Source organism: Curcuma longa, chromosome 4, assembly GCF_044706935.1.
Source record: "Curcuma longa cultivar G26 ecotype Majalengka, Jawa Barat chromosome 4, ITB_CL_G26_1.1, whole genome shotgun sequence".
In the NCBI taxonomy this organism is placed as follows: domain Eukaryota; kingdom Viridiplantae; phylum Streptophyta; class Magnoliopsida; order Zingiberales; family Zingiberaceae; genus Curcuma; species Curcuma longa.
In genome coordinates, this window is record NC_133864.1 from 4112121 (window position 1) to 4124231 (window position 12111).

Sequence of the window (12111 nt, forward strand, 5' to 3'; positions counted from 1 at the left end):
GTTTTCAAAAAGAAGGGCGAGTGATTGCTTGTTGAATTGAGTCAGGATGAAGTTCGAGTATCTGGAAGAGGGAAGGACGGTGAGGGTGGAGGTGCCATGGCAGTAAGAGAGTGGTGGTGCCTCTGGGCTAGTGCTTGAGTATTGATTCATTGCAAGTTATCGAATACAACACGATTGGAGATCCCTCCACAAGACTTCCATTTGAACTCTCTTCTCTCAGAAGTTTTAGTTAAGAAGATACATGTTTATAGATGCATTTCTCATCCATCCGATCAACACCAATGTGATCTTTGAACATGAAGCACAACTTTCAGATACAAATTTTATCATACAAAAACTAGGCAAAATCAGGATGAAACACAATGCTGCAATAAAGTGTGGAGAGTAAAATGGAAAATTTTGAAAGACGAACAGTTATCATACAGAATTGCATGACGAAATCTGATGCAAAAGAGCAGGCAAAAGAAGTGCACTGACAGCCATTACATGCACTGATATGCTCATTCTCATCGTGCAAGAGAAACATTCGGGTAACTGGTGAATTGCGGGCTAGAGGAACATTAGATCTCTCGGGAATTAACAGTGCCAGTAGGCACATAAGATCCAGATGAGGCATTTTCTCAGCGAACAAGGACGAGACTTTACAAAGAAAATGCTTGTCTTGTGAGTCCAACTGCAAAGATGGCGTGTATCGGAGTCCATGAAAGGTAAGGCATCAGGTTCCATCTACAATCCTGTGATGGGCTCTTTTGACTCATGGATAGCAATGATAGTGCATCAGGTTTCATCTAGAATCCATAGCGATATCCTCTTCGACTATCACATTATCTTCGATCACAGGAAGCAGGACAGCATTCAGCATCAACTTGCCTGCATCAGGAAAGTCTTTGTGCTGTTTAAGAATGTCTTCCACTGACGAACAAGAGTCCCCAAAACTCGATGATTCTGCATCCACTTTCTGCAAAGGCAGTACTTCGTCAAAACTACCACCATAAACCAGTGATTCGGGTCCATAACATCGTTGTGAAGCCTTGTACAGCACTGTTTCTCTCAGTGACTCCATGGTAACTTCATCACCACAACCGGCCGTTGATGCCTGAATAATGGTCCAGTTTTCTTGGTCCACGGCAGCCCGCCAACATTTCTCCAAAAGGCTTTTGTTGGAGTTTCGAAATGATGAACTTGTCCAAGCAAAAACGTCAAAAGCTTTTAGACATAGTTCTTTACTCCCTCCTTTTAAACAAATTTCGACCAGTTCTCCAGGAAGAAGAGGCCTATCAATGTCATTTTCATCTACACCATCTAATAAATAGCTAATGATTTCTTCCTGCAGAAAATACATATAAAAAGGTAAAAACTCATAAATCAAAAACAGATACCCAAAACATTAAATCAGTTCCAAATCTGCCTAGAGCAAAAACTCGGAAACAATGTGCCTAAGACAAACTGAGCCTCAAGTTTGAAATTAATTGAAAGACAGAATTGAGTAATATAACAAAATCAGGGCTGTCACAAAAAAATATACTAAACGCTCAGACAAATAGAAGGCTCAAAAATCAGGAGAAATATTGAGAAGTACAATTGTGAGAATTGTTTTTGATCGACAGCAAAGAGTAATGCACCTGCAATTTTAAAATTTGCAGATCAGCTTCTATCCGTCTGGCCTTCATCTCAAAATACATGTCCTTCCCTATCAACACAGAAGACACTGCTCAAATTACAAGAACAAAATATTTCTTTAAAATTTCAGAAAAAATACGAACTACTTAAAACTATAAGAGGAAAAACATAAAAGCTACTTATGAGAGCAAATATAGAAGAGGTAATCAAACTCCTTTTCCTTTACAATATTAGGGTCAAGGTATACTAAACAATTTGAACATTTAGGTTAAAGAGGTAGTCAACTCCTCTTTAACCTTGTGTGAAGCGAAAAAGAATTTTTGTCGGAAACAATGTTTCCTACTTAAGTCACAGTCCCAATGGAGAATATGAAGAGAAAAATCAGTCACAAATTTGCTCCTGCAACTTGTTTGATAAATATATCAACCTGATAGCACTAAATATTGGTGTTGATAGAAGTCTAGGCTAGTAACTCAACTTCTACCCTGTTGGTCAGGTGTTTACTCCCTTATAAAGGTTGAAAGGGTTCAAACCTTTCCAATAGCATCTCACTTAAAATAAAAGTCTAGGATTATTTCAGAATATTTTACTAATTAGAAATATGGCGAAAATGCAAATCAGATATTAACTCCAACTTCCAAGCATATGATGAAGTTTGCAACATTACTGGTAAGCATAAATTCTAACCTCAAAAGTCAAGTGTTCTACTACTTAAGTGTGAATTTCCATGAAGATTTTGCTGCCAATGCCATACAGCAACTTCAGAGTTTAGATCAAGGTATCAAAGAAAGCAGCTACAGAATCAAAAATAAATAAATCTATAAGGCATTATTAAATTTCATGTCTACAACTGAAAATCCAGTCAGCCTATAGTCCATTGGTCCCATAAAACACAACCAACAGATACCATCGAAACAGTATTAATGACATCAAAAACCTTCTCCACAGATTTGGCAAGCTGAAAGCCAATTGAATGGCTAGACTTGGCAAGTTTCACCTCACAGCAAGGATGATATAGCTAGTGTTACTAGTCTCTAAAATCCAATGGCACATCGATAAATGTCAAGTATACAGATGAATTTGCTTTTAGATGAATCACCATATCAAAATGAAATCTGAGTCAATTTTGAATGTGGATTATCATACATTCTCATTAATCAATTTCTAATCTTGCAAGAGCAAATTTGATTTAGTGCATATGGATCATCAGATGCTCTGATTGAGTAACTCTACATCATGATAGATTGATTGGATAGTAATAGCAATTTATGAACAAGTGTGGCAAGAAATTTACTCTTTGATTTGGAGTTTGTGAGGAATAGAATTTTAAGGACTAATATAGGCTTCTTGCTGTTAAATAAGGTTGAAGAGTGAGGGACTAAAACCTGCAGCTGCAGCAATTTTGGAAAGATTAAGTAGACGTCTTCTGTCAGCAAGTGACAGGAACCTCTTTGTTTCAGTTGGTGATTCTTCAGATGTTGGGTGCAAACTATCATCTGGAGATAGAGCAATGGCATGAAGAGTTTCTGAAGCTGCTGAAAATTGGTTCAGAAATATCTCATGCAGCCACAGTAGATCCTTATGTTCCTTCAAAAAAATAGCTAACTCATCTTGGAATTCTTCTCCGAGCCTCAAAAGCTTAGAGAACTGTTGGCTTGTCATCAGCTGCTTAAAGACAAAATAGCTGAACCCTCCTTTTGGCCCAACACTCTCATGCTGCATAATTTACATAAAGGATAAGAAAATATTAATCACCTAAAAGAATGCACAACAACTGTAGCCAATGAACCCCCCCAAATGAATAGGGCAGTGCAAATAAATGTATTCTGATTCAAGATTATATTCCCACCAAATTCCATTACCTGATGAAACATATTCTAAATATTTCAAGCCTAGCAGATATAAGAGAATGCAAAAGAATGATTCCTACAAGCACAAGCATACTGAAAGATTCATAGACATGCATAAGGTATTCATGGCAATAGAAAAGTCTGTTTCTATGTGTCCATACCATAAGGCTTCGGAGAAGTCTTGTATCACTAAGGTCATAACATAGTTGCCACAATGTTTGGTAGCCTTCATGTCTCTTTGCAATCAAGAGTAGAGGTTCACTGACTTCTCTAAATATGGCTTCCTTTCTGTTAAGATCATCAATGCCTATGTGTGCCTCCTGAAGAAAAACATATAAACAATTAGTAACATCCACAACTTGAAGGAATCTATTATAGGTAATGTTAATTTGTAAACATGAGACTTGCATAGACGAAAATTTTAACAAATTAATAATTAATAGCATCTATAACTTGAAGGAATCTACTACAGGTAAGATTAATTTGTGATCAAATTTGCAAGATACTGATGAAGAGTGAAGAGTATTAGTATGTATGAGAGTTCACAAAGTTGAAAGACTAGTAAACTTTGTTAGAATGTATTATTATGAATCCATGTCTCCAAAACATCAGCCTACCAAGAAATCTCCATTACAGTCCCTTATACCTCACTCTGGAGATAATGTGCCATGAGCAATCCTAAGTCATCATGCCATCTCACTAAAGCATGTTAGTATCATGTGAATATGTCCATAATATGTGATTCAAATTAATTTTCAGTCATAGTTGTCAGCTTGCAAGTGAGTAACATTTAGTTCTCATTCCCAGTACTCTACTACCTTGACATTCACATATCAACAAAAAGAGTTTTGAACCTGTGATTTACTACATATAATATTCTGATTTTACATCATATCAGACTTTCCATTATAATGACCATGGTGGCAACATGGAGAATATGCACCACCATTTTAGTTATTTAAAAAATGCAAAGAATATGTCTACTCACTTTCAATAAGTAATGCATCATCTTATTTATTTCTTTGAATAACTTGTGTCTTAAAACTTATGGATGCTATTTTCTGCAGGTGAAAAATATCTGTGGCACCGGCATGGAGGAATTACTATGATATGACTATGACTACAAGAGCTTATAATGCCGACTCGTATTTCTAGCTCCATCTGATAATCAGTTTGTTATGAAGATTAAAACCTCAAAAACAACATCCATTGAGTTTTATAGTATCTAAAGAACTAGTAATATCATATTCATTGGAGAGACAACTTAGTCAACACCAATCCCTAATAGAATAGGGGTGTTCACAGCCTTTCCTCAAAAAGTGGCTGGGACGAAATCAATTTCAGATATTCATTGATCAGGTAGGAGAATAGCCTCTTTTTGTTCGCAGAGTGGTCCAGTATTAGCTGACAGTAGAATAGGAATGCTCTCTCCAAGAATTTCTTTAGTTATCCATTAAGTATGCTTGTCGCAAAATCAGGGTATGTAGAAGTAGAAATCCAAGTCGAGAAGCCCTCCTTTTCTTGCAGGATGTGCTACTTCAGAAATATTATAAATAACTAGCAAGCAAGCAAACTCACAAGAAAGAAGATATTTTCTATGATCTTCACTTGACTTTCTTTGTATGGGTTTGATTTGTGCTGTTCTTGCTTGTGCTTGGAACTCCCAGATGGGTTTACAATTATATGGCCAAGAATTAGAAAAAAAATGGATAAAGAAGTTTTTAAGTGCCTTTTGAAATAATAGAAACTATGAAAAATTACATTCACATGCTGTGAAATGAATCAAGAAAGTGCAGAAGAAGTGTATACAAACACCACCAGAACTTACCTGATACTTCAGTTGGGTTAATCTTTTTGCTAGCTCATAGAGGCAAGCAAGAAGCTCATCTCTCCTGCTACAATACTCAGCTATTAGAGATTGGTGTTCTTCTCCAAGTTCAATTTTAGCTGTAATTGCACTGGTATAAGACTCCAACAATACATCAGTGAGTCTTTCCAATTGGGACCACATTTCTGACACCACAGGCATATCAATAGCTTCCACCTCTTTTAGGAGCTGCATAATAGAAAATGCTATTTTCCAGAGGCCTGACCGAACTACATGCTGGCAGTTCCAGGGTGTTAATCCTTCAAGAGAAGGATACCAGTTTTTGTGCTCATCTCTGTAGTGCATAGCAGCATGAATCAAAGTTGTGCAGGCATTCGATACTTCACAAGCATGTTGCACCTGTATACTGAATGGTTGATCTCTACCCACTATGTACTCAACATGTTGAGATAAGCAATAAAATAGCTGTTCTATATCAGAAATTTTAGTGTAAAATACTTCCATATTATCACGATCCATAAGAAGAACAGTATTCCTCCGTGCTTTCTCACCAACTAACTGAATCAGAGTCCAAAGAGATCCAGATGCTTCTACATGAGATGGTGAATCATATGAGTGTTTTCCACTCTGACTAAGAATATTTTGTAATTCCCTTAATTGAATCATACTAAAAAGCTTTTCACCGTGTTCCATAATAATTAGCATTGAAGATCCTACAAGGAAGAAAAGGTGAATTTAGTGATAGCAATGTGCAGAAAAGATGGAAACAACAAAGCATGAAGCTGCCTCAAACATGAATGTGATAACAGTTCCACTGCTATTCCCATAGCAAGGTTAAATAAGATATAAGGATTCAGAAAGAATTAGCAATGCATAAACAAACTTACTTCCATTAGTTTTTAACTTTTTTCCTTATGAAGAACTTATAGTACGGAGATAATAAGAACAATGAAAGTCAAACTGCACAACCAGAACTCTAACTCAGTAAACATAGCCCACAGAAACTGATGGTGTAAATATGATAGAGCTGAATAATCAAGTCCATTTCCATGCATAATTGCTTTTGTAAAAAACAAAACAAAAAAACTAGGCCAACTAAGAAATCAGAGTCATTTTGACTCTTGCGAATAAGAATTTGTTTACACTATTTTGGCTTGTTATCTTGCAAAGATTTAGAATTGTAACTAACTCTAAAGATGAGCTTTCTATCAACTTTCCAGCTTTACATCAAGGCAAGTTTACATATGCTAGTTGATTAAACCTTTCACCGCAACTTTTATAAGGTGTGTTTTTCTCACTTCACATTTTAATTGCTAAGCCTTCAGATAATTTAGCTTCTCCAAAATATTCATTTTCTCCTTCAAACATTGGAGATTCTCTCTGATTAACTTGCAAACAACTGGGTTATTGTGTAATACAGCTAGCATCAGATACTTGGATTAGAACTCTTCTTACTGGGATTAATTGGATTAATAACAGAAAGTGGAAGTATCAGAATAATTTGCTTGAAATTGATCCAATTGGATTTCATTCCTGAACTTAAAAGGTATCTAAATGATAAGAATTATGCAACCAAAGACATTGGAAACTTGACAAGGTCAAAGAAAAGTGGCTTTCCTTGTGCACACATAAAAGATTAAACAATTAAGGATGTTATCTTTCAAAAAGGGCATTCAAATTTGGTATCACTCAAACAGCCTCAACAAGCTCCCATTATAAGTTCAAATATGTAGAATATCGAACTATTAAGCATTAAATCAATTTAAGAAAATATAGTTAAATTTAGAACTGAGTCTGCAACATATGATTATTAATCATTAAATCATATGGAAATTTCTAAGAAGTCTGCTTAGGAAATAGTTGTAATGCTACACATTTCAAATAATACTTCTTAAAGCACATCTGATATTATTTTCCACACTCAAAAGAACTTTGCTTGTCAAATTTCAAGGATTAGTGTCAGTTTACTAAAAGCAATATGCACAATAAAGGACCAAAAGATCAAACATATCAATGAATTATTGAAAGTTGATTTTTCTTCACAGATTGAAAAGGAGCTATCGTGTTACATAAGTTAGTGAGTACAAATCCACAGAAACTAACAAGTGAATACAACTATATGGCTTCATACCATACACATGTAATAACTACAAATAGTTTGCAAGGTCTAAGCATGTGGTATTCAGCAAAGAGCATGTTAGACCTTACAGGTAGATGCTGAATGGCTAAATATGACAGATATAGTCAAAACTCAAAGACCACTCATTAAGAAGGCATTAGACTTACTCTGCTTGCTAGATAGTTCTTGATGACACTTGGTCAAAGTGAGAAAATGAAGATATTTCTGATGCTTCTGCTGCTTATCCAAAAGAAGTGACGACACAACAGATGAAGCCACAAATTCAGCTCCTCTGGTTGTTGTCCAGTGTTTAGCTAATGTATCGATAATAGATTTGCTTATGCGAGTAAAAACATTTGTTTCATCTTCTTTTAAAAATGCTCCTTTTTCTCTGAGATTGTCAAGTATGTCTTCAACTTCACCAGATGAAAGAAATTCATGAAAAAGACGACTTAGTAGTGCTTCAGCTTCTTCATCCTGTGCAGTTTTTGCAACTAAAGCTGCTTGTTGTCTTTCACTGGAACCCCACCCTTCATAACTATGCTTTTTAGTGATGGTGTTGCCTCTGGTTCCCTGGCTTCTTTTTTCTTCATCTACAACCCTTTCATTAGAACTCCCCTTCCGAGATAAACTTCGTTCTGGAGGATCAACGGCGCCAAGTAGAATAGCCTTTTCAGGTATTGCCCAAACTCCTGCCTTTTCAGTTAAGACAATCCATGCCCCTTCATCATTGTCCTCTCCAGATGGAAAAACAGAAGCGTCAAGAACTTTCCCACCATCATAGGGTAAATCGAACTGGAACAGCCGAGTGGATCCTCTATGATAACTGGTAACAGTTGCAGTTCCATCTCCAGATAATATTACCACAGAACCAGATGGTTTGCCACCAACACGTATTCTTGTAGAAAATAGATATCCCTCATCCTCAACTCGTGCTTTAGGAATTACTACTTGAAGAGCTTTCTTCTCTAGAATTCTCTCATTTGTAAATGAGCTATTCTTTATGGAGAAACCCAGGTTATATTGCATTAATAGAAGAGAATATTGTATATAATTTGAGCTGCTTACTCGATCTTTACAAGAAGTAGCAACAAGAATTGTAAATTCTTTCCCACGGTCATCTAATTGCATATCCAGAAGCCAAATTTGCTTTTGTCCTGCTAGATCCTTTTTAATACCCAACTGACTATCATTACCAACAATTTCATGACTCCATATCTTTTGAACATTTATGCTAGGTGCAAGAACAATATTCCAATATTGAATCTCATGATCTGTCAACACAAAGAACCGTAGGCCTGATTCACCTGAGAAAGCATGTTGTGGATCCCAGACTAAAGACCTGGCATTTACAGGAGAGCTATTAAAATTACTGTTTAAAATATTTGATGAAATCATTTCCTGGTGGATTCCAGATAGTGAAAATTTTAACAGCCATAAGCCTCCTGTTGCTTGACAAGCTAGAGCAAGACATTCTTGAGAATTACCAGGTATTGCAGTAGCAATGATGGAGTTAAACCTTTCAAGTCCCATTGATCTATCACTCTCTTCTGCCCGTTGAGTAGCTAAGCTAACAATTGGAGAATGCAAACTTTCAGAGTAGATGTCAGACCAATATGCCAAGGCTCCAGTTTGTCTGTTACAAAGGATGATACCAGCAGAATTACACTGCTCAAATGCTTTTCTGGATGAAATGTCCCAACTGACCACACAAACCAACCAACTTCTACTAGGTTTATCCATGACATTGAAGTTCATATCTGTGACTGTAGATGGAATCTTAAGCACAATACAATTTTTGGGAACAGCAGCATCAGACAAATAGCTCCATATAAAGAGTTGGGTGCTGCATATCATCCAGGAAAGAGATGTTCCTTTATCAATACCACCAGCAAGACAGCTGTTATCTGCAATGAAGAAAACAAGTTTAATTTGTAAGGAGATCTCACAATTTGTAGCAAATGGATGATATATCAAAAATAAACCAGAATCAAGAACTAAGTTACCGAAACCCTTTTGCATAAGATGGGCTTGTGCATTACGTACAACCTGAGGAAATTCTCCCACATAAACTGGTTCGATTTGTTTGGAAGTATCCGTCCTATTTGCTTCTTTTACATTTTGAAATCTAGGCGATGAAGAAGGAGATGTTAGCTGCTATACTTTGCTGAAAAAGGCCAGTTAGCAGGACCAACATCTCGGCAGTGAATCCAAAAGTATGCATATGAACTCTGACTAACAAAATAAAAAGTGACACGAGGTAGAGCCAAAGCACATGCAAAAGTAAAATTTGCAAAATAATGATCAAGTCAAACTCATATAATACCTTTACAAAAATTAAAAAACATGTCCAAAAAGAAATATAAATTCATTTCACTGCTTTAACAAAATGAGTAGTTAAGAGTATCATAGAAGTGAGCAGTAAACAAAAGACGCCAAAGAAATTTCCAAACAACACTACCTTAAAGAATGGATGGATATGTCACTTTAAGGTTTTCTAATGGGAAATAATTTTGACTATTTATGCCTTTCAGACTGACCAATTGCCTCTTACATCAGTTTTTTCACATCTCCAATCAATTGTTCCACTCAGGCATTGAGATATGTTCATTTGAATACTGGTGCAACCTGACAAGGTTTCCCAAGATGAAATTCAAATTGATAAAATAATGTTATCAGAACTTTTATGCTGGGAAATCAGTCTCATGACATTTGACAATCCTCCATAAATAGGAACTTTTTGTATTAGAATAAACGTTTAAATAAAGCGAGACTACGACCACGTCAAAGAGAACACATAATAAGAACCTTGCAGTGAGTTGATGTCCAACCAATCAGTAATCATCACTTGGAACAAGGGATTTGAAATCAGATCTCAAGATTTCAGTACCTGTAATCCTGCAGGATCTTATGTGATTGTCAACCAACCTCGATGCGCAAAAAATGTGTGAATTAAGATAATATTGTTTGACCGCTTAGGTTAGATCCTCCAGCTTATAAATAACGCCAAACTAACTTTTTATGTTTAAGGTACAAAAATAATTCCTTCATCACACACACTTTTCTTTTGTGAAATTTTTCCCAAGTTGAGTGCAAACTATGATCCAATAGAACACATTACTGACATCTTTTCTCTTTCTGAAACACAACCTCCTGGAGTCAATGACTCTCTTGAGGTAGCATCTCAGTGAACTGATTTCTAAGCTTACTCAACACCCCACACTCAATCACCTCCAAATAACAACACTTTGATGTCCTCCCCTTATACTTTCCCACATTTCTCCAATTGAACAAAGAGCAAAACCAATTGCCACAAAACAACCTCCATCTCAACAACTGTGTAGGAAGAAAAGGAGATAATAAAACTAACTGGTGAGACAAATAAGTACTTAGTTTCATATCCTATACTATCCAATAAATCATGCGTGGGTGATAATTCCCATCATCCACCCGTCAAGAAGCCCTCATTTCAAACGAGATAGATGTCCATGCCGAGGAAGATCTACAGTAGCTCAAGATCCGGGATGAGACGTAGAAGATGACTCGGAGCGAGGCAATACCTGGCGAGTACGGAGAGGCGAGTGGACCAGGGTGCGGGCGTGCCGGTTAACGGGCGGCCGGGGACGGAGGGGGCGATGAGGGAGTGGTGGGCATCTTCGATCGGGGTGGACGGAGAGTCCTTCTGGCTCCGTCCCCTCTGAGAGGTGACGCCGGCGAGATGCGGCTTCCTCGCCGCGGGGGAGAACATCGCCGGGCAGCGAGGGTTCAGTGAGCAGCACAAAGGTTTTTGCCTCCGGAGATCTCGAAACGGGGAGTTATAAAGTGGGTAGTAGACGAACCGGGCCGGCAGGCAAGTGGCAGTCCGCTCAGTTGAACCGGACCGGTTTTGGGAGGGAGGAGTAGAGCAAATTCAAGAGTAAAATAGTAATAAAAAAAACAATATTCATTTTGACCATCCAAATCCTTGATTTTAGTTTTCCAACCAACTCAAGAATTTATCAAATTAAAATAGTCATAAACATTCACAAATTTAGACAATAATTGAAGGACACCCCTAATTATTCAAATGGTAAAAAAAATACCATATTTTTCATTTCAAAAATATCTTTATTCGTTGTTATAATAGCTACACGGTAGTTGCCCCAATATATTAAAATAAAAGTATTTTTATTTTTAATTCAATTTGATTCAAAAATATTATTTTTATATCAAAAAATTATTTTTAATTCAAGTTTATAGTGATTTGATTTTAAATAATTTTAACTAAATTAATTTAAAAAATTGATATAAAAGTGTTATATGACCGTATGCTTGACTAAGATAAACTGTCCTTCGAGGCATAGTTGAGTTGATTATTTTTCGAGACAATACCCTCTTCCGTCGTGGTCAATTGTAATTTCTCAATTTACCTCTTCATAGATGATCGTGGATCGATCATGTGAGACCACTGGAATAGAGAATTTCACCTTTTTGTAAAAAAATAAACTGATTTATTTTAATATATTATAGTAACTACTCCGTAACTACAATAATACTGAATGAGAAATAGATTAGAGCACTCTTTTGATGATTATTCTGATAAATAATTAGAGGCACCTTCTTAATTTTTGCCTCACAAATTTTAAGGTTAGTTTTATGGACTGACAAATTTAGATACCTATTTATAATCTAACATAAATATTTAAATAATTTAA

The 12111-nt window shown here is 36.3% G+C and overlaps 1 protein-coding gene across 1 annotated transcript; it reads right to left on the reverse strand.

Annotated features, from left to right (window-relative positions):
• Positions 1 to 333: 333 nt before the first annotated feature.
• On the reverse strand, positions 334 to 11165 carry LOC141827348 (nuclear pore complex protein NUP133). The gene is made up of 8 exons (XM_074714570.1): positions 10978 to 11165; positions 9424 to 9545; positions 7585 to 9324; positions 5299 to 6011; positions 3632 to 3790; positions 3006 to 3336; positions 1623 to 1690; positions 334 to 1327 (listed from the first exon to the last, which is right to left on the reverse strand). Exons 1-8 carry the CDS (start codon positions 11163 to 11165, stop codon positions 785 to 787), a joined length of 3864 nt encoding a protein of 1287 aa, XP_074570671.1. The 3' UTR covers positions 334 to 784.
• Positions 11166 to 12111: the final 946 nt, after the last annotated feature.

Excerpts from the sequence above, each read along its gene's own strand:
- LOC141827348 (XM_074714570.1), bottom strand. The coding sequence starts at position 11,165 with ATGTTCTCCCCCGCGGCGAGGAAGCCGCATCTCGCCGGCGTCACCTCT. Across the intron at positions 9,546-10,977 it reads CGCCTCTCCGTACTCGCCAG|ATTTCAAAATGTAAAAGAAG; the intron begins GTATTGCCTCGC and ends TTCATCGCCTAG. Across the intron at positions 3,337-3,631 it reads GACTTCTCCGAAGCCTTATG|CATGAGAGTGTTGGGCCAAA; the intron begins GTATGGACACAT and ends TAAATTATGCAG.